Raw genomic sequence first — 23,683 nt, 5'->3', positions numbered from 1 at the left:
TTTTACCACCACCTTGACCTAATTTGTGGCTTTGTCAGGTCGAGTAGTTCTACATGCATATATACTAGAGATATTACATGGCCACTTGTTTTCTAACCAGGAGTTTCCGGAAGTTCCTGGGGTTGTGCAGGTATATCATCTGTACAAAATCAGTATTTCTATAGGGATCGTGAGAGTTCGGAATGTCTTTGACAGTGGAAACACATCCACTTTGAGTGGATTGTTACCAATCTTCTACGTAAGTACTCAATGGCACTTACTAACAAAACATAATGGATCTAGTAAAGGAACTCACTGTACTGCCAGAATTTTTTCAATCAAATGACTGTAAAGAACTTCATTAATGGCCAATGGAGAGTGCTTAACTTATTCCTAATTGTGGTTTTAAAGAGGTGACAAACATCATGAGGTAGCAATATGCACTCAGATGACTATAGCATCGCGTGTACACATAACGCGTCAGTGCATTGAATAAGCTGTCATCTGCACTCAAATGATTAATGTAAGAACGTTTCCTACGTGTTTATGGACGCACGACGGGTATTAACAGAAATTGTGTGCGGTAGGTTAGTTAGAGCATCCCTTTTCGCAAAACATAAGGGCGTTCAGTACTTTAAGAGCCACAGTGTCAAGAGTGTGCAAAGAGCATCAGATTACAGGAATTACCTCACCAGACAACCCAATGGCCGACGACCTTCACGTTACGACATTGCAGCAGCGTTTGCGTAGATTTCATTACTAATAGACAATGCATGGAATGAGCACAGAAATGAAACTGGGACATAGGTCGAACGTATCGGTTAAAGCAGTACAGGGAAATTTGGCGTAATAGGCTATGACAACACACGACCGACGCAGAGTACCTTCGCTATAATTGTAGTTACGAACGATGGCTGTGCACTGCTGTGCGTTCCGCAGCTAATGCGAGCATTAAACGTGATCACGGCGAGTTGTACAGTAAATTTAGATTCCAATTGTTGCGAGTTGTCATTGCTGATTGTGGTGACAAATTCTTCATAAGTGAGACAAAATTTGTAGGATATAGGCTGCTTTAAGTGGAAAGCAGGCGCAGGCGCGTACGGCAACTGGCTGAGAATCGTAAACAATGCAGTCCCCGTGTGTTTCTCGACACGCGCAAACCGTTATCGTGGATCCGAGCATAGCAGCACATCGCCTGCAGCGCCTCTCCAGGGCTCGTAACCGTATCGGTCGGACCTTACGCGACTAGAAACCAGCGGCCTGGTCATAGTAGACCGAATATCAGTTTGTAAGAGCTGATGGTAGGCTTAGCGTAACACATGTCACGAAGCCGTGGAGCCCTCTTGTGAACAGGCACTGTTCAAGCTGGTGGTGGCTCCATAAAGGTGTGGGCTTTGTACATGGAGTGGACTAGTTCCTCTGGCCAAACTGGACGGATCATTGACTGGAATGGTTATGTTCGGCTGCTTAGACTAGTACAGGGTGTATAAGTGGACAAGGAGAAAATTCCAGATTTTTCCCGGATTTCCCGGTTAAAAAATTAACTTTATCCATGTTAGGTGACATTACACCTTTATTCGGCACTTTAAAACTCATCAATCCTTTAGTTTATGGTTTTATATACCGGAGTAGAATTTCCCGGCACTTTAGAAAACGACTCAGGAGGAAAAACACGTTTTGAAAGACCTTTGATGTGCAGCAACATGTACACCGCATATTTTCGTATTATGGAGGTATAAATTCGAATTCCACCTAACACTGCATGTCACTTTCTGAAGCACTCAAATAGATTGCCATGGGCTTTTGTAAGCCAGTCATAGATCATGTCACGCCGTCTCGCCAGCTGATGACAGCACAGGACACGCAATGTAGTCAGCCAATAGCAAGATCACTGTTACGTAGCGCGCTTGTTAAAATTTAAGACACCACACAAATCGGCAAATAAAATGTTTATTAACGACGTAAATGTCTGATCTTATGGGTTAGAAATTCTTCTAAATGGTCGTCCTCAGTTCATTTTTAAATGAGAATCAAACGCTATGTGACTTAAGAAATTCATTTTACATTCTCGCACATACCTCATCTTACGTAAAAGGAGATCTGCTTTCAATGTAATGCTTTTCAAATCACCATTCGCAGTATTTTCCCGCGACCTGTTAGAAATACGTTCGTTTCAGCAGTTGCAAAGGAAGGGCCAGATAAAAAGCGTCACCGCGCTTGGGCAGCTACGATGACGCAGGAAGCCCCTATGTTCGTACGAGTAAGATATTAAGATCTTAAATTATGCCATAAAAGAAACAAGACATCAGAGGAAACTTAGAGCGTTGGAATTTCGTGAACCATACTAAAACGCATAATTCAGCTTAAAATGCACATTCGTATGTAAAATTCCTTGGAGTACGAGTACTGTATCCTCATGTTTGGTCCTTTATTATGCCATAATGCCATACGTGCACTTCAGATGCAGCGAACAGTTGAAAGTAGCCAATAGTGTGAAATTAAACGCTTCATTTCAAATAAATTCTCAACAGAAAAGATTATTAAAAGCCAAATCTCTTTAGCAAACAAGCAAAAATAACTTCATTTTTCCGTAAGGCAATTAAAGGTGAAAACAAAATTTAAAACTAATAACATATTTCAGCCTTCCGTAATTACGCGAACGTATTGTAATTCATTTGATAGCTCCCGGCCACAAAAATCCGTTTTGTTACCATTTAACGTTACAGCAATAGAGGAAACAAAAATCACTAAACGTAAACACAGGTCACGTGGAGACGACCCACCTCCCCTCCACAACTGAGGCTCCGTGCATCAGCCCCAGATTTACTAACTTCCGAACCGGGGCAATATCAAGCAGTGGCGCCCAGCCACACTCCTGTGACACGAGAAGGTACTACTCCTACGCAAGTTCACTGCGCATGCGCAAGAGCCATCCCGCGACTGCTCAAACGGGTCTAATTTAAACAGTTGCCACGCCACGCTCATCGGAGGCAATTTGTTGTTAGAAAGCATTGCATAGTCTTCCAGAAGCCTTTGACACACTTACCTGCTTGCAGACGCTTGTATCAGCACTGTTTTGTTGTATAAGGCGCATTTCCTTTGCAACTTAAGTTTTATTTTCGTTTTTTCTCTAGTTCATGTTTTGTTGCTGCAGTAGTATTCTGCAGTAGCGGGATACAGTAATACCCGTTGTTAGTGTTGGTTCTTACCAGTCAGAAATCACAAATTTAACTGAAAACTAAAACAATGAAAAATTCCCGGAGTTATAAATTCCCGGGTTTTTCCCGATTTTCTCCAGTATGACAAAATTCCCGGGTTTTCCCGGATCTCCCGGGTCGTGTATATCCTGTACTTGCTGCTGCCATTCAGACTTCGCGTTCTCAAACAGCGGTGTCTAGTCACCCGGCAATAATTGTTCGCGACTGGTCTGAAAATGTACTGGCCAACACGAGAATATGATTTGGCCACCCAGACCGCCCTAGATGAATCCCGTCGAACATTTATGGGACATAAGAGGTGATTTTATGCAGAAAATCTTGCACAGTTAACACTTCGGCGGTTACAGGCAGGCATGGCTCAAGTCATGCAGGGGACTACCGAACGAGTTGAGTCCGTGCTACGTAGTTATTGCAATACAGCGGTCAAAAGGAGGCGCGACACGGTGTTAGGAAGGCCCCTGGCTTTTGTGACACTACATTCTCCGCTCGGTATTGTGCTAAGCAAAGTGGTCAGTTGATGTTCAAACATTTGACGTCACTTCCAGTTCAGTTGATACCTAATAAATACAGAGCTGTAATTGGCCCCGTCGCGGCTAGCAGAATTAGCCTACAGAGGCTGCAGAGCAGCGAGCGATGGTGCCAGCCGGTGAGATAAGAGCGCGCTGCGATAGCCCGCTGCCAGCGAGCCGCGGCCGGCCGCTGAGAGCGCGGCGGTGCCAGTGTGACGGCAGTGGGAGGCGAGCGGGCGCAGGCGGCGGTCGGTCTGGGCGGACGAGCATCAGCTGATGGCAAAGTGGCGCGCCAGGGCCCGCGCCACCACCGGCGCCGAGATGCCAACAGGTCGGTGCCCCGCGCCGCGCCGCCATATTGGCCGGCCGTTAACAATCTGCTCGTGCTGCGCGCGCACAGTGTTTCTACCCTGGCGATCGCAGAGTGCCGTGCAATAAATCTTCGGAAAACAGTGAAGAGATGGCAGCGTTCCGGAGTTACGGCGGACGTGATGGTCGTTGCGTAACTAATATTAGGCGCTACAGCTGAGCATTGCGAGAGGGCGGAAGGTAGGCGGGTTAAAATACAGTTCGCCATCTGCGTTGCCCCGTTTGACCGTGCGAAGTATCCTCACACGCAAACTAGCTCTCATTAACGTTAGCTCGACACGGAAGTCAGCTCTTCTTTGGGCTGACGGTTGTAAAAGTTAAATTTCATACCTGAACCTCTTGTCACTGTTGAAGCAAAAGGACTTGAAGTATCGAAATACTCTTGTACCATTTCTGTGTCATACACGAACATTCCCTGTAAGAGAATGATTGTTTGACTACATCTGAGCCGGCCAGGGTGGCAGAGCGGTTCCAGGCGCTAGTCTGGAACCGCGCGACCGTTAAGGTCGCAGGTTCGAATCATCCTGGGCATGGATGTGTGATGTCCTTAAGTTAGGTTTAAGTAGTTCTAGGTGATTGTCCCATAGTGCGCAGAGCCATTTGAACTACATCTGAACTTACATGATTTTTTTCCCAAAATATGAGCTGAACCTCTTCAATTAGGTAGCGTAAATTGTGGAAGTAAAACACGTGAAGATTGTGCTGTGATAACGTGATGACAGACGTATTCTTCCTCGGCGACGTTTTCAGTGTGTAACTCGCAGACACTCCAGTAACCACTAAGAGCGCAAACACCTTTCCTAAATGTTTACAATACGCTCCAAAATGTGCCTTTCGTAAGTGTTTCCCAAGTATCGCTTCTGATTGCTGTTGAACTTTCCTTAAAGTAAACTCTCCAGGATGCATTTTTGGAAATAAGCATCTGGCTGCCCTATTTCCTGTTTATATAGTCGCCGTTTTTGCAAAGTGTTTCTGGTATCATATTCCGTGTTAAATTTAAAAAATGTCGGTTAATCAGTACGGAATACTTTGTGAAGCGAAGTAGAATTGGTTACCCACTTCGTATATTTAATCGAAAAGACAGCCATCGTGCTGACTGAATCGAAAACTCGAACGGTTCATATCGGGGGTGCTTACAGTGTAAAAAAAAAAAAAACAAAAAAAACGGAAAACTCTTAATTTCACCGGACTAGCAAGAGACACATGTAAAAACGTTGACGTAAAAACTGTTTTCGCCGTTCGGACGTGACGTGTCGTAGCAACAGAAAACTGTCACGAAATAGTTGCAGAATGAGATTTTCACTCTGCAGCGGAGTGTGTGCTGATGTGAAATGAATTGTGTAAAAGTTTGTAACAAACGGTGAGATCGACTATTCTGTAAGGCGAATTGTGCGCACTTAATGTGTTACTAATTACTTTTCGTTTACATAATTCCTAAGAGGGCTTAATCGTTAGGTTCCGCCGTTAAGATATTTTTAGACATCAGAGCTAGATTCGATAGCTCGCGGTCTCGTAATAGAAGCGATGGCGTCGGCGATTAGTGAACGGCGTATGTGTCCTTCAAGCGGGTTGTTCTTTATATTTGTGGGGTAGACTGTAGCTGTAGCTGTAGCTCTGAGTTCATAGTTCATCGCATATCGTTGAGCATTAACAGCAAGAGCAGCCGCTATTTGCTTGAGGTCGCGCGAACGTCACGAGTGTTATCAGTTATTTCTTGTCGTTGCTAACCGGATACTGTGTGTGTGTGTGTGTGTGTGTGTTTACGCACTGATTCCGAACGAAGCTGTTTGTGACGTCGGAAATAAACTGGATAGCACGGAACCATGTTGCAGGGTGTCTTCGTGGCCGGTGAAAGCGGCGCTGACCGATGTGCCCGTTACCGCCTGTTCGCTGTCTAGCGCCACGCTTGAACGTTTCGACACGTTCAAAAATTGTGAAACAATGTCGGGCGGGGCGCCTGCGCAACTGCTGCTAGCGAAGTTATCTAAGGGTGCGTGTGCACTTGCGAACAACATTCTCGCGTGCTGCTGCTGCTGGCAAAAAACCTACGCAGAGCAGAGAACCTCGCCTAATCATTCTAAGAGCAACATAGTTAAGAGTTCGTAAGGTTTTCGAGCGTCTTTGAGCTCGCCGAAAAAAACAGCGCAAGTGGCTTGATATCGTTGCGTGCTCATACTACCTACTCTCGAGCGGTCGTGTCTAGATTTTAATGCACGTCTACACGATGACTAAAATTTCGAAGTGTCTGCATAAACTGCTGTAAAAAATGCTCGTTGCTGATACATTCACTTTAAATTATCATTAAATCATATTTTACCATAGAGATAAGAGGCGTAGGGCATCAACTCAGTGGCCAGTATTGACACCAGAAATGGTTTGGTCTAATCTCTCTCGCCTCCTCAGCGGCTGACGAATAATTCAGCAGAAAGCGTTCGGAGACTTCACTCAATAGGAAAGACAGGCAGCCGTTAAATATGCACCTTTATGTAATAGTGTCGGAATACGTGGAAATCTAATTTATACATTACCGTCTAATTTTCCTACGTCCGTATATCAAAACTTTAGACTGAAACGCGTCATAGACCCTTCAAAGAACGCTAATGAGCTGCGTTTAGAAACGGGCGATACGGTATAGTCCAGTTAGTCGGGCTCCCACTGCCCGCAACTGTACATATCTTTGATTGCAGCTACACTTTCGTAGCAACTTAAAATAGTGTGAAGCCGCTTCTAGGAAAACATGTCTTAGTTCCGAGGCAAATATTTGAACTGTAAATAGATATTCTCAGTCTGAAATATCCGTAATTGTTCCCATCTCGCTGTAGCACGGCTTGAAAAATATTAGATTCGAAAATACCTTGTTCTTATCTGGGTAGTTGGGCGAACAATCAGCGAGCTCAGTGAAAAGATTTGTCGCGTGTATTACTCTGATGCAAAGACAATCGTTCAACCTTTTCGCTCCTTGTGCGGAAACCAGTTCCAGTACGCTGGAATTACCAGATATAAAGTGAAATGGTGTGAATGCTGTCAACGATGCTTAAGCTAGTGTGATGCGGCGAATCAGGACAGAATGTTTTCGTTGCTCTGGTGACGCGGTCCATACACCCACTGGTTGTGTACGGCTGTACGGTTCCAGTGCAGCGCTTGCGACACGCAGCACAAGCTGTGGTGCGATCTTGCGCAACCAGCTGCCCCTCCCCCCTCCCCTTTTCCTTGCCCCCACGCTTCCCCTCCTCAACGTTTCCCTCCTGTGTCGCCGGCAACACCAGATAGACAGGATGACGCCCCGTCCTGCATAGCGTCGACGATTCAGCGCCTATCACCTGTCCCGACTCCACAAGTGGTTTGAAGCGCGGTCTGCTATAATTAACTCATTCCTACTGTTAACGATCGAATATCCGACTGCCACGTCTAATTCTTTTTGCCATATGCACTACTTCATCTGTTGACCGATCGACGAATTTCGTAGCAGCCTTCAAAAGTCCCGACTGACAGCACAAGGCTGTTACAGTACCACCATGTTGCACTTTATCGTACGTTCATTGTGTGTATGCTCTGATAACCTTCGTTTTGCACAAACAGGGCTCTGCCTTGGATATTAAAGAGATAACAACACTAAAGAAAGCAAAGAGAAAGCTATAGAAGTAGGGGCTAATGCAAGGAAAAAATTAACTGGAGCTGTTCCTGAAGCAGTTGGGAGCCCATGACTTTCGTAATTAGCAGTGGATGATTCGTGCAGTTCGGAACGTCAGCAAATATCACTTAACGCAAAAGATGTCATGATAGAGGTAGTAAGCTGCGACCTGAGGTTGAGCTACAGTGTTATTTCCAACCACTGGCAAAAGTTAAGACGACCACAAATTCAGTGCTATTGTACCCCCACAATTATTCAGGAAAATGAATCCTGAAACCAGCAACAGGCCTGAGGAAATATCATGGAAAAGCAAAATAGACATTTGTGTAAAAGTTTTTATGTACCTGTAACTTCAAGAAATTAAATTAGGACTAGTAAACATAGTGGCGGAGCTCATCTAATAAATATAACAGGTACATAAGAAATGACACTTAACAGCTGTTAAAACTGTAAAAAAATCACTTTGCTGTTTATAACAGATTAAATATAGGCCGAACTTAAACACACAAAACAATGAAAAAGTATTTTTTGAATTAACGTCCATCTAGTCTAAAACATTGTGGTTCGATGTGACTACCATTGTGATGTGGCAAACATACCACTGGTAATAAATTTTTTCCCCTCTTTCTTTGCAGCAAATCGGGCGTAACTTACGCAACAGCAAGGAAGACTCCGATTTTTCGGATCGAGTAAATTGTTTTTTAGGGGAGAAACATACACTAGGTCTTAAATGAAGCCCAAGTGAAAGAAACGTAGTGTTGAGTCAGGGGAGAGAGCTGGCCATGCGATTAGCCCAACACGACCAATCCATCGATCCATCTACCTGGGAAGCAATTATCGAGGTTGGGGATTGGGGACCGGTGCACTATGTAATCAAACTTGAGATTGTTTGCTACAGATTCTGTAAGTTCTCAATAAATTTCCATATTTTTTAAATGAACACGTTGCCATCAGATTGTATTGTTTATGACCAAGGTTTCGGCCTTCCATGCCATTTTCAAGTGAGTTTGTCATGAACATATAACAGGACAAAACTCAAAATTGGCAATAAGCTTTGTCTTGCAATATATGTTCGGCATTAACCCAACCACTAGAAAATGGCAAAAAGGCCGAAACCTCGTTGTAATTAAGTCAAATTGCGTGTTTTCATTTATAAGTTATTGTAAGATTTTTGCTCGGCAAAATGAAAATTTCTATATCATTCCGAAGTTGTAAGTCCATTTTGACTCATTTGTATTAGAACAGCATTTAATTCCGCGAGCGGTGACAAAATTTGAACATCTGTTGAGGTTGGCACACCGGCGCTACACACGGCACAGTTCGTTGCGTGGAGAGCTTGGCTTCGGTCAGTGGAAACCTCCCCACACGTCCAATTTGTCTAAAGGCTTCAGATTTTAAGTCGGAGCCACTTTCCATTAAACCTTATTTTGCAGTATTATCTCCTGCACAAGGAACTGAATGAGAAGAGGTCCGGATGCACGAGGTAAGTGGGGAGGGAGGAATCATGAGGGGTCTTGAAGCTTTCAAAACAAGCATTCAGTTGAAGCATTTTCCCATACATAAATTACCGTAGCCCTCAAGAACCGTGGAGCAAGGTGGGGTGGGGTGGGGTGGCTTCTCTGCCCCTACGATACAGTGCAGCTCTGTTTTGACTCAATGGCCTACCAATGAGAAAAATATCGCGGGCGTAATCTGCCCCATTCGGATCTCCAGGCGAAGACTTCTAGAGAGGTCATCAGGAAGAACAGAACTAAGTGAAAGCAAATAGGGAACAACCCTGCACTGAGGGAAAAAACTCACAGCATAAGCGCTTGTGTAGACATAGTTTCCAGCGGTTTCCACAATTGTAGTTCGTCACACTCTGCAATGCGCACGTAGATTTTATGTTGAGTAAATTGACACTGTGTTCGTCGCTCTTAAAGATCTCACATTGACTCCTGTACGTCTCAATTTCGCGTATGTACTTTTGGAAGGATCAGAGTTCTCTGAATTAGAATTTCTTAGGCGTTACTGATGTCGACAAATTACTAGGCCTATACATCAAAATACTGTATGTAAATTTAATAAACTTACATAGTACATGTGCTGCACGTCAGTGGAGATGGTGACGGCAAGTGGAGACGCGGTGGGGATGATAGTAACACTGAATCCTCCTTGGCCGAGACCAGATCTACAGAGCCGCAGCTGACCGAGCCTCGGTTCATAATTATGGCCTGTTGGCTGTCAGAGGACTCGTCCCGGCGGCTAGTCTTCGCTACGGCAAATTACACTGTTCGGTGCATACACGTACTGTAAACGTAAAGTTAACAAATATGCCATAGTCTGAAATAGGTTAAATTTGAGGTCTTAAGTAAATGTTCTACCCGCACACAATGCCGAAAGGAAATGTTTGTATGACCGGAAAGAAAAGACCAAAAATCTTACGCTCTTCGGGCTTCAATCGAACAAGCTATTCTCGCAACCTACCGCGCCAGTCTCAATACCAAATACTTACATCCAGACTACGCTTCCATTTTGCCCTTCAGTGTTCTCTGCTCAACAAACATCCAGTAGAAAATATAGTCCCTCAACATAGTTTCTTAAAAGTTCCACTCGCTCTTACATGTATGCCTTCACCTACATACTCCGCAGGTCACCATATGATGCTTGTATTCTTCTCCGTTCGTGTAATTTGGCAGGATCATCTTTAAGAAAGGTAGGTTAACTGGGTTGGCATTACGTGATATTTAGAAAACTTAAATGTGAACCATAAGAAGAAAATCTTAACCACATTGTTGGATAATACGAAAAAGTCAGAATTAAAGAAAAACCCACCGCGGCGAACCATGTTTGAGGATTAAACTAAATACGCAATTTTGTTGCAAGAAGGTGGGCCCCCTCAACAGTTTACCGATAAGATACTACCGTTCAGAGAGATTCTAAAGTGAAAACAGTAGGAGAAATGTAGATCTCCTGCAACTTTGTCGCCAAGCTTAAAGTTGGATATTGTTCCTCATGACTGCATTAATTTTTCAGCTGTGAGCAGTCACACTAACGGTCTAGTGACACCTCAGTTTCTCCCGGCGTATGCAGTGTTAGGTAACTTAAGAGAATTCACGGTAAAGCTTGTTAAACTGACAGGGTGTGCACCTGTCGAAATATCGGAGGTTGTCGACCACAACGCCCAGTTGCATTTCTTTAAGTAATCTGAACACAAACGCACTGGTCAGTCCAAATAGTGGAGCCGATGTATCGCATGGGTGCGACTGCAGTACCTTTTTTGCCCTCTTGCGCCTACCTGCGCTGCTGCTGCTGCTTGCTAAGTGGGAGCGAATTGCTCGGACACAGCAGGCCGGTCACGTGACTGAGTGCAATATATATGGTGGAGTACTAGACGCACTGGCTGCTGCATCTTAATCAGTCGCAGCGATGTTTATGGCGTGCAGAAGTAACTCGCTCTGCTAATACACGGGCGCCAGTTGCGATTCCGCAGACGGGACTTCGTTATAAAGGAGTGCTTGTAATGAATGTGGACGCTCCATAAACTGGTTGCAGAATTATTGCGTCAACTAGTGGAAGAAAACCGGCAGCAAGCAACTTGGTGGAATGCAGCCGGATGACGTCTTTGACAACCACCGATATTTCGACAGGTGGATAGCCATTTGAGACCTTAAATTCCATAAGGATGACTTGTACAAAGGCAGTGTTCCGCAATAGCAACTTAGTGTCCTCAAGGCTGGATCGTTTGTCTCTTAAAAGGACAACCGGCGGTTGTGCTGAAGCAAGATTATACTCAAGAGATCGGTAGTTCACCAACTGATAGAGCGAATAGCAGATGGTGTCTACCCGGCTACGTGAAGTCCTTTGGAACCACGTAAAGGACACCGGTTCTATTTAACATTTTTACAGAATATTAAGAGCTTTGAGGATAGACTGGTGGGAACCGGTTTGGAGGGCGAAGAATCGGTAACTTGAGAGCGAAGATCAGTAACTTAAGATTTGCTGATGACACCATACTGTGTGCAGAATCACTAGTGGAAATAAATTACTTGATCGAGTTCAGAGAAACGAGAAGCGTGGAATGTCGATTAATGAAGACGGATACAATTAAAAGGCGAGTCACTACCAGCTGCTAATGTGACATCAGAATATGTAGTTGGTCACTTCATCTGCCTGGTGGCTACCCAGGCAATAAGCCGTAAGATTGTTCTGGGTACTGATGCTGCATTGACGCTGACAGTGATTTGCAAGACAAAGCCCTAAAGCGCCTTACTAAATTGGGAGACCTGAAATATCTGGAGTTTCCAGTTTCCTTCTATGACCTTGAAATGTGGACGGTAACTGAACGGGACCTCAAAGGAAATAGATATGTGGACGTAGAGGGGGTTGCTGAGAATCATTGATGGGCAAACCGATATAACAAAAAATATAACTTCTTGGCGTGAAGTTTGGAAGGCAAGACGAGTTACTGAAGTTGTCGGCGAGGGGGTCGTGAGTCGTGCTTGGGTATGTCAGTCGGTAAAGCACTTGCCCGTGTATGGCAAACTCTCAGTCCAACATAGTTGTAATCTTCCAGGAAGTTTCATACCGGCGCATATTCTGCTGCAGATTGGAAATTTCATTCTGGCAACAAAAAAAACCGTAACGAACTCAGCGGAGAAGAGGTTGTCCGGTATTCGTTTCCAACGGATCCTGCAGTTCTTTCGTCCCATAATTCGAAGACAGGATAACTCGAGAAAGATGATCGTCCCAGACAGTAGGAGGAGAACGATTGCAGGGAAGACCACCCAGACGATGGATAGACTAAAGAGAAGACACACAATTTTCAGGACCAGCTGCAGAAGACCGGGAAAAATTGTCATGGGTTAGATTAGTTCTTCGTTCCATAGATCCGTGCTGAGATCCTTGTGGGTGTGGAACATGCCATTTTTTAAAGCTGAGAAACAATACTAATTGTATGAATATATATATACATCATGTTTCTATTAAATTCGTCAATGGAGTAGGAGTTGGCCACTAGTAAGTCTTTCAGGCTCCTTTTAAACTGATCGTGATTTGTAACTAAATTTTTATGTCCGCTGGCAAATTATTGAAGATGAGTGTTGCTGAGTAGTGGACCCCTTTTTGAACTAAAGTGCTATTAAGTCCTTGTGCAGATCATTTTTGTTCCTGGTACTGTATGTAAGAACTGAGCTTTTTGTTGGAAAAGAGAAATTGTTTAGGACAAATTTCATTAAGGAGTAAACATATTGAGAGGCAATGGTTAGTATACCCATTTCTTTGAACAGGTTTCTACATGACGTCCGTGAATTTACTCCACAAATACGTATTACACGCTTCTGGACTCTGAAAACTTTTGACTCCAAGAGTTACCCCAAAATATTATGCCATATGATGATATGGAATGAAAGTAAGCAAAGTATGCAAGCTTTTTCATTTTTATGTCTGCTAACATTCGAATTGCAAATACAGATTTGTTAAGGCGTTTCTGCAGTTCTGTGGTGTTCCTCCCAACTGAATTTAACAAGTTGTATTCCCAGGAATTTAAGACTGTCAACCTCTTCTATCTGCTCTTCATACTTCATGCATATGCTGGGTGGAAACGTCTTGCAGGTTCTCAATTATATATAGTGAGTCTTCTTGAAGTTTGTCAGTGAGTTGGCTTTAAACCATTTATTAATATCTATGAAAATGTCAGATCTTTCTAGAACTACACTCGACATACTATTTATTGCAGCACTTGTCTTCTACAAACACAACGAACTCTGCTTCTGGCAGTTTAACTGATGAGAGATCATTAATGTACACAAGAAAAGCAATGGCCCTAAGATGGATCCTTATGGGGCACCACATGTAATTCCTTCCCATTCTGATAACTGATAACTTAATTCACTAGTCCCTTGCACTGACACCCTTTGTTTCCTGTTAGTGAGGTATGACTTGAACAATTTTGCAGCACTGCCCATGACACCATAGAATTCTAATTTATTTAAAAGGATGTTGTGGTTTACACAATCGAATGCCTTTGACAAATCACAGAAAATACCTGCTGCTTGTAACTTGTTATTTAATGACTTAGGCACATTTTCACTGTAGGTGTAAATAGCCTTCTCGATATCAGAACCCCTCAGGTATCCAAACTGTGTTCTTGATAGTTTTATTTGTGGCCAGATGGTTGAGAAGCTGCCTGTACATAACGTTTTCTAAATTTTTGAGAATAAACACCAATTAAACTATCAAAGGCAGAAAGGTTAAGAGGAAGACATAGGGACCTTGTTGCAAGATAGGATATCATACTTTTCAACTCTAATTATGGTGTCACTCGCAGATGATTTGGGAAGGAGGGGGTGGATGGACGGAGTTGGCGTATTGCAACACGAAATGCCAGTTGGTACTCGTTTCCGAATTCTGCTTTCTAGTGCGCCCAGTCAGGGCCAGGGACCGGAGGTACTGCACCAGCAGTCAGCGGTCAGCCAGCCTTCCGCGAGCACTCGAGCGTGTCGGCCGTACCTGGTCGCGTGGTGCGCTGTTCGCTGGCTGCAGGTCACGCGCCACGTTGCCAGATTTGCGGCCACGGAACCTGTAGCGGGCAAAGCTGTGAGGGGCCAGTAGGGGGGAGGGGGAGCCAACACCAGCCGCACTGATTCGCCAAGGGCGCCAGGAATGCCGCCGCGCGAAGCTCGAGATTCACGCCTCTAGCGGCCCCAGCTAGACTAGCCAGCGCAACCGCCACACGTCCGAGTGTACGCCCGTTCACTTCTAACGCAGGATGTGGCGGCAATGTAATTTTACGCAACGGTCAGTCGCGTCATCGAGTTACTTGTCAGTAGACATTTTGAGGCAGCCGTGCATTTAAATCTACATCCATACTTTGCAAACCACCGCCAAGTAATGGCAGACGGTACGTCCCAGTGTACCAGCTATTTGGGTTTCTTCCCGTAAAACTCGCGTATGGACCGCCGGAAGAATTACTCGAATGCTTCTGTACGTTCTCCAGTTAAAATAATATCCTCACGGCCCCTCCTGCCAGCGGTACGTAAGGGGTTCTACATCTATACTCCGCAAGCGGAGGGTACCCTGAGTTCCTCTATCGGTTCTCCCCTCTATTCCAGTCTCGTATTGCTCGTGGAAACGACTGTCGGTATGCTTCTGTGTGGGCTTTAATCTTTGATTTTACCCTCATGGTCTCTTAGCGAGATATACGTAGGCGGGAGCAATATACTGCTTGACTCCTCGGTGAAGGTATGTTCGAAATTTAAACAAAAGCCCGTACCGAGCTACTGAGCGTCTCTCCTGCAGAGTCTTCCACTGGAGTTTATCTATCATCTCCGTAACGCTTTCGCGATTACTAAATGATCCAGCAACCAAGCGCGCTGCTCTCTCTCTCTCTCTCTCTCTCTCTCTCTCTCTCTCTCTCTCTCTCTCTCTCTCTCAACCCTATGTGGTATGGATCCCACACTGCTAAGCAGTATTCAAGCAGTGGGCGAACAAGCGTACTGTAACCTACTTCCTTTGTTTTCGGATTGCATTTCCTTAGGATTCTTCCACTGAATCTGTCTGGCATCTGCTTTACTGACGATCAACTTTATGATCATTGCGTTTCAAATCACACGTAATGCGTACTCCCAGGTAATTTATGGAAGTAACTGCTTCCAGTTGCTGACCTGCTATTTTGTAGCTAAATAAGGGATCTATCTTTCTATGTATTCACAGCACATTACACTTGTCTACATTGAGATTCAGTTGCCATTCCCTGCACCATGCGTCAATTCGCTGCAGATTGTCCTGCATTTCAGTACAATTTTCCATTGTTAAAACCTCTAGATACACCACAGCATCATCTGCAAAGTGTCAGTGAACTACCGTTGTCATTCACCAGGTCATTTATGTATATTGTGAATAGCAACAGTCCTATGACACTCCCCTGCAGCACACCTGAAATATCTCTTACTTTGGAAGACATCCCCCTATTGAGAATTATGTGCTGCATTCTGTTATCTAGGAATTCCTGAATCCAATCACACAATTGGTCTGATAGTCCATATGCTCTTGCTTTAAAGTATATTCGTAGAATCATCATTCAAAGCCATTACCTGAAACTTTTAGTACACTCGCTTGGGATAATTTCCATATACCTTCGAATCTGCCACTTAAGATTTTTCAACACCACTAACTCACCCATGGGTCAAACAAACAAGTTGTCATTCGTGGTGTTACATTAAGTATCCACTAGCCCTACCTGGTATGGGTCCCACACTCTAACAATATTTCAGTTGGTCACACGAGTGATGTGTAATCAGTCTCCTTCTTAGACTGATTTGCATTTCCCCATTACTCTACCAATAAACTGAAGTCTGTCCCCCTGCTCTATCCACAGCAGTCTGTGGTCATGCCAATTCATATCCCGACAATGATAAACCCAGGTACTTGTCAGAGTTAGCAGATTACAACTGTGAATCATTGATATAATCATAGAATACTAAGTTCTTAATTTTGCGAACTGCAAAGTTGCCAGTACTTCCAAATCTTACCAGGGTTAGATTAAATATTTATGCAGCTTCTTCCAGACAGTATTTGACTATAGATAAATGCGTAATCTGCAAAGTCATTTACTATTAATACTGTCTGCGAGGTCATTAATATAAAACATGAACAGCAAGGAGCCCAATACCTGAAGTTCTTTCATCTGACAGTTACTGTGCACCAGAGAACATGCTGCAACCTCCCTCTCAAGACTGTGACAAATTTGATTCCCCATGTGGTTGAACTTCCAACAATAAGTGTAGGTGTGGCACTAAAATGTTTCCTGTATGTTAAGAAATACTTAAACTGATTACCTTCATGGAAAGCTTCCAGTATGTCATGTGACAAGTGAGTGGTTTCACACAATCGATGTTCTCAGAATCAATGCTGGTTGGCATGAAGGAGCTCATTCTGTTAGATCAGTTTCAAAGTAGCTACAAAACATTAAACCAATTAATTTTAAAACATTAAAAACGAGAAACAAAATGGTTCAAAAATACAATTGTTGGTATCTGTTTGAAAAGATAACTTCAGAACCATTTATTAAATACTGCTCACAAGAAACATTGATTGCCTGTGGTAGTATATACTCAATTCTGTTAGTTACCATTACAGCAGGGAGCACGGTAACAAATCTCTGAAATGAACACACGCAGGATTGCAGATTTTTTTAGGTAGGAGTGTGGGCAGGTGGGATGTTGATGCTCGGTTTCTCTGTGAGCTGGGAACATCAGGTAGAAAGTTCATTTAGCCTGGACCGTTGGCCACTTGTGTAGCCATCTGAACATCTTACTGTGGCTGTATTATGGTAATCTGAGGTTTGCACAGTGACCCGGAACTCGTGCCCAGACATATTGTGCGAATTGATTCCCTTTCAAAAAGATTCTAATCAGGCGGAAATTAGTACTCAGCTAATGTCACCATTTGTATGTGCACTGTTGTCACCTTGTGTGCTGAAACAGCCACCCTTGAACAAACTGGAGTGAGAATTGTGGCTCAAATGTCCACCAGGGACATTGGTCTAAGATAAGTTTGAACTGTTTCCAAAACTCGATTCATTTGGATTTCACATGTAAAAAAGTTGAGCTGGGGTTTTTTGAACCGATGCTTCTATACTTCAGACTTGTGCAAATCGGTTCAAATTTTGTAGGAAGTGTTAAAGGTTGTCCTGTTTTGTGAAAGCTTAGTCGGTTGCCACAACATAAGCAACACGGTTCAAAAGACAATAAAAAGCCTATACTGGATCAGTCATCTGTCTGATCTAGTCCAAAATCTAGATCAGGTGTGAAGGTATGACAGTCTGTCAAAATTATGATAGAGGTAAAGTTGTGAAACATGAAAAATGCTATCACGACACACAGAAGTTGACTATCCCCGGGGCAGATGTAAAAGAAGGGAACTTAGCTTTTTCACTTACCTGGAAGCTTCACACATAAAGTTAAAACATCTCGACATTCATGCTTTTTTGGGTGTTACGTGTTCTTCCATAACATAGTGAGCTCTTAGACCCACCCTGTTAAATGTGCTGTGATTTGTCTGAGAACATATGCAAGTTTCTGGACTTCTAGAGTGGGATGCATCTAAAATAGGAAGTATCAATCCATGTTTCATATTACTTTGTGATGCAATGTGTTAATTACATGACATGGGTACTAATACTAACCGGTAATAACAGAAAGTTAATGTTATGATTTTAAATGCCTTTGAAGCTACCATATAAGGTTAAAATCTATTTCCCTTCTTTTACATTCGTAACTTTGCCAAGGATATGTTTGCCTTTCTTTGTGCTACAATGAGTGTTCCTCATTTAGTTTTAAAATATTGATAGTGTGGATCCTGTAGTAAACAGGGTTAAGGAGGAAATTGAACATACTCAAAGAGCAACATAAATGGACAGTTTTTAAACTCCAGAGACATTTAGACAATAGAACTCACACTTGCAGATAGAGGTAAAAATTAGCATCTGTAAGGGAGCTAAAGTGAAACACGCAGTGTAGAGATTAATAAATAACCTTAAAGCCCCCTGCAGCTACTTCATCATTGTTAGCTTGTCTCCAGCCATTCTAACACTGAAACAGCGAAGAAATTTTATCATTGTGGTTACTGTTGACACAAGCTTCCTAACTAAAAAGAAACGCCATTGTTCTTTAACACCCAGTGCCCTACATAACACTAGAAACCTATCTGCAGTGTCTTTGTAGAGTAAGGACAGGAACGTCCATTGACTCTCTCAAATTGTGTAGGGTTGTTAGCCTGCCACTTCCTGTGTTCTTTTAAAAGAACAGACTGAGAGGACTGGCTGGGACCTGCACCCCTCTGCTGCAGTACGCTACAGCAGCAATACACACCTTGCTACTCCTAACCTTCTCTTCAGTTTTTTACAGGAAATCCTTTGAAATTGCACACGTCTCTGGGCCCACTGAGGGCTGCTGAATATAGCAGCCTTGTTCCAACAATAAATGCTTTACTTCCTCAAGTTTTTTAAATGCTGTAGCCATTGTACTGCAATGGCAACCCTTGGCTGTGGCATGAGTGTCAAGATGGAGAAGCTTGTAGCTCTTGTAAAACACTGGACAATATATGTGGTTTAACAATATGCACAAACTTCAGTGCTGTTTAATTCAGAGTTAAGATGGAGATGTGTTAAACCACTCCCTTACTTTTCCCTGTTAGTAGTTGCTCACTGTTTATTAGTACAGTTGTGCCTTATTCCAGCAGAGGTCTGGTGTACCAGGTAACAGAAGGCTCTGTCCGAATCACCAGAATTGGTTGGGTTGGTAACAGACCAGTATCTGATGCAACTTGTCCATCTTTTCCTAATGTAATGGCTGTTCTATAGGAGATTAACATTTCCGTTATGCAGTCCATCACAGCAAAAATTAATTACTCTGATATAAAGTTGGTTTTCTCCATTTTTGTAATGGGATATAATAAAAATCAAACTACTACTGAGCTATACTCATTCTCATCATTCAGAACTCACTTCTATGTAGGTGGGGACTGGTGTCGATTTGCTTCATGAATGGTAGTAATTCCTCAGTTTGTCGATGAAGCTAACATCTTTAATGATTGGTTCAGAAGTTCCTGCATTAGGAAAAGGACTACTGGTGCAAACATCTTTTACTACTGGTGATATTTGGCTAGGTATTTCTCTGTATTCTGCATGAGACATGAGGCATCTAAATCTTGTATTCCGAATGTCAATTGTAACCAGTGAAGGTTCTCAACACAAGCAACCTTCCACACTGCTATTAACATAAATTTGGACATGCTCAGACTTTAGCTCTCAGCATAGTGCATCACCTATTGCATAGGTGGGTGTTATAAACCAGAAATTCACTAATTTCAAAATTAGATCATTCTAGTCTAAAATGACTTTCCAAATTTAAGCTTTGTCACTCCCAAAATCAGTTCAGCATGATTTTTGCATTTTCAAAGGGACACATCCAATGCTCTTTCCAGTTCTTGTTCCAAGATAGCTTTGCTAGATAGGTAATGATCTCAAGGTACGCAGAGCCAGTTGTAAGTGCTGTAATAGTCTGGGACAGCCTGGAAGAGGAGTGACTGTTTCAACTTAAACTGGATAAATGGAGACATGTCTCTTAATCATATAAAGATTCGTACAGAGATGCATATCACTGTTTCCTTTGTGTCCATTCTCTCCTCAAGCGTTTGGTAACTGTAAGACCACATTTGCATTTCACAATTTATTTCTAGGTTAACTTAACTCTCAGAATCATGTGCTCGTAACATTCATTTCAAATTTTGTACTTAAGTAGGCCAAAAGTAATCAACAATGAGAAAAGAAATCTTTAATAAAACCTTAGAAAATAATTTTGAAGTAAAGTAGATTGTGCTAAGTTTCAAAATATATATAATCTGGCTGTGTACCTACATTATATGAACACTTTACAGCACTTGCTAATCTAATAACAACAATCAGTTGAATGGGAAACTAATAAGCTAATTTTTTGTTACAGATTACAGGCGAGGTTATTTCAGTCGTTTCGCTGCACAGCTGTTCGCAGATCCATTTGGCAGCAACAGAAAGAAGGCTAGACAGCCACAGAAACCAAAGACAATGCCACTGTACAATTCTCAAATGGATCTTTGCAGGTAAAGTTTCATAAAATTAGTTTTGCTGACATTACCTATGTTGCAAAGTATAATAGAAACAAAGGCTTTGTAGTAGTTTGCTCAGGGGACTGAAAATATTTGATATTTGTGACTTAAATTAACAACTTGTTCAAAGTTTTAGTGTAGATCTAACTCTAATGCAGGTAACAGACCTGTAAAGAAACTTCTGTATGTCTCTGGTAACTTGACGACTTACAAACTTTTCTTATTACTCCTCTTAAGACTGCTTACACACGACTTTTAACCAGCTTTTGAGGCTTGGGATCACTGCAGAATATTTTTAGTCTTTTTCATCAGGGCAAATTATTCAAAGACAACCTCCAGTAACTAATTGGTGTAAAGTTGCTAAAGGGCCGTGTTAACAACTAAAATTCTTAGGAGTTAAATGCTTGGAGATACAAAATTAATTTATGCATTCATTGCTCTTCATATTGCTTGTTGGAATTTCACAAATTATTCTTAGGCTATCAATATTTTTGGTAGTTAACACTGCTCTAATAGTAAACACTTCTCACTCTTTTATTTCCTAAGCTAATTCCCAAAGCACAGCCTTGTTAGATTTCACTACTTTCCATTTCTCATTTTTTGTTCATTATACAGGGTGTCCCACTTACACCTCCCCAATTTCAAAGACCCAGGAAAAACTGCAGTAGATAAGACAATGAAAAATGCACCACATTATAGAGCATATCAAGAGTTTATCATAAATACACATCCACATGTGAACCATCTGTAGCACGAAAAATGTTAAGTCTATATTCAGTTTCTTGCCAAGTTCTTTCCCACATTTCCTCTGTTACTGTTGCAATTGCGTTACTAATACGATGTTGTAATGTAGGAATATAGTCCATTTTGGTCACACATGTGGTCCTTCACAAATTCCCACATGAAGAAATCGAGGTGTAAAGCCGGGTGAACATGGTGGCCAGGCAATGGGTTCTGTGTCCGATCCAACAATCAGTAAAATTCCTCTCCAGAAACTTGCGAACAGCTTTGACCAATGGAATGGAGCTCCATATCTTGTTGAAAAATGTTGGATTGCAAGTCTTACATCAGAGGGTAGAAAACATGCTAAAGCATGTCCAGATACACTGACCATTGCAAAGAACGGTCCAACAATCCTGTCGTGCATTAACCCCACCACACACATTCATTTCAGGGCTGTAACAAACATGTTCAATGGCAACATGCAGATTTTGCTAACCCCAAATCCGTAAGTTTTGCCTATTAACACTTCCTGATAGATGATAGGTTCCCTCCTCTGAAAATAAACATCTTTCCAGGAAACTGGCACCCATATAAATACATTGCAGCATATCCGCAGCAAACTGTTGCCGGTGTGGTTTGTCCTTCGGTGTCAGATGTTGCAGAATTTGCACTTCGTAAGCGCACATATTAAGATGCTTGTGAACTAAACAATGCAATGTTGATAAAGGTACAAAAGTTGCCTAGATGCTTGATGAATTGACTTGCGGGCGTCTGAGAAATGTTTGTGATGCCTTCCACTCTCTCTTCTGAAACTCCCTAACGTGCTCTGCCAGAAACTTCATATACCATTCCTTAATTCCAGAATGAGATCCTCACTCCGCTTGCAGAGTGTGCGCTGATATGAAACTTCCTGGCAGATTAAAACTGTGTGCTCGACTGAGACTCGAACTCAGGACCTTTACCTTTTGCGGGCAAGTGCTCTGCCATCTGAGCTACCGAATCTGTCAGGAAGTTTAACACAGTGCACACTCCACTGCAGAGTGAGAATCTCATTATGGAAACATCCCCCAGGCTGTGGCTAAGCCATGTCTCCGCAGTATCCTTCCTTTCAGGAAGTTCTGCAAGGTTCGCAGGAGCGCTTCTGCAAAGTTTGGAAGGTAGGAGACAAGATACTGGCAGAAGTGAAGCTGTGAGTACCAGGTGTGAGTCGTGCTTCAGTAGCTCGAGCACTTGCCTAGAAAGGCAAAGGTCCTGAGTTCAAGTCTTGGTCAGGCACACAGTTTTAGTCTGCCAGTAAGTTTCATTTCTTAATTGTTTTCACATCAGGTGGATCACATTCATACACACAACAATAATTTATTTGCACAGTAATCAGGGATTTTGTTTATGCGAACCACACTACTGCTTGCATGTGCTGCTGTGGAGTGGCCATTTTCACTTCATGTGACCATGCTGCACTCTAGTGGTGGTACTTAAACCTCTGGTGTGAGAATATAAAGTCTTAGAAATGCTCTACAATGTGGTGCAGTTTTTCATTGTCATATCTGCTGTTATTCTCTCCAGGGTCCTTGAAATTGGGAGGTTTCAGTGGGATAGCCTGTAAGAATCCTTTAGACACTGCCCATGCAATCAGGAATCCATCAGTTATATTTTTCCTGCTCTATAATACCCTTTTGAAATTTCTGAATAAAATGTTTTTACCTGTATCTGTTTCCTTCTCAGGGACATGCGCAGCTTAAGTATTTCGGACATCAGTGCTGCAGATTTGAGTTTCTCAGAGAAAGGAGACTGGGATGGAGAAGATGGACTAGCAATGCAAATACTGACAGCAACATGGTTCGATGATTTGTCATCATATAATGATGATAGTGGCTGCGGCAGCAGCCGAAGCAGCAGTATCAGCAGTGGTTGTCGTACAAACTCATGGGAGTCTTTATCAGCAATATTCACTCCTCCAGCCCCAAAATTTTCTTTTGAGTTGCCGGTAAGTTAACTTGCTTACCCCCAACCTTCCCATTATACCTTCTGTACAGGGTGTACATAAAGTCTAGGAACACTGTTATTTATTGCACAAGAACTAAACATTGTACATGTCAAACATACTGCGTTTTGAAGAGACTCTTCAACTTCTTCTTACATTTGCTACATGAACCAGCACCGTCAATACAGTAGCTGAGTTCTGGCCATACCCATTCCAGCGTGGCATTGTTGACTGGCAGTCACTTCCCGTATTTTCTCCCAGTTCTCTGCTAAATCATATGGCAGAGGTGGTATATACACAATACATTTGTCCCCACGTAAGTCACTTAGTGAGATCTGGTGATTGGGGAAGCCATTTCATGAAACAGCTGCCCCTTCGGTAGCACAGCCAATCCATCGAGCTGGGTGTTCAGGTACCCACGTACTTCACAATGAAACTGGAGTGGAGCCAAATCTTGCTGAAATATGAAGTCTGATAGCATTTGAGGCATCAGCCATTGCTGCAACATGTTAAAGTAGGAATATCCAGTGTTAGTGCTCTCAGCGAAGAAGAATGGCCTGTACAGTTCACAATGTGACGAGGCACAAGACATTTACCTTTGGGAATCATGCTCAAATTAAATGCATTCATGTGGATGCTTCGTACCCCA

The 23,683-nt window shown here is 42.8% G+C and overlaps 1 protein-coding gene across 3 annotated transcripts in view; it reads left to right on the top strand.

Moving 5' to 3' along the window:
• LOC126335377 (uncharacterized) overlaps nt 1-23,683 on the top strand; it is a 353,904-nt gene that overhangs the window by 324,130 nt on the left and 6,091 nt on the right. The window contains exons 1-3 of one of the 3 annotated variants that reach the window (XM_049998595.1): nt 3,876-4,037; nt 20,189-20,324; nt 22,776-23,037. In XM_049998595.1, the coding sequence (XP_049854552.1) occupies nt 3,983-4,037; nt 20,189-20,324; nt 22,776-23,037 (453 nt within the window). In that variant the 5' untranslated portion in view covers nt 3,876-3,982. Of the gene's footprint in view, nt 1-3,875; nt 4,038-8,346; nt 8,610-20,188; nt 20,325-22,775; nt 23,038-23,683 lie in introns of those variants that run through there. The other 2 variants (XM_049998593.1, XM_049998592.1) reach the window with 2 other exon arrangements.

Source organism: Schistocerca gregaria, chromosome 2 (assembly GCF_023897955.1).
Source record: "Schistocerca gregaria isolate iqSchGreg1 chromosome 2, iqSchGreg1.2, whole genome shotgun sequence".
Lineage (NCBI taxonomy): Eukaryota > Metazoa > Arthropoda > Insecta > Orthoptera > Acrididae > Schistocerca > Schistocerca gregaria.
This window is presented reverse-complemented; position numbering and strand designations above follow the sequence as displayed.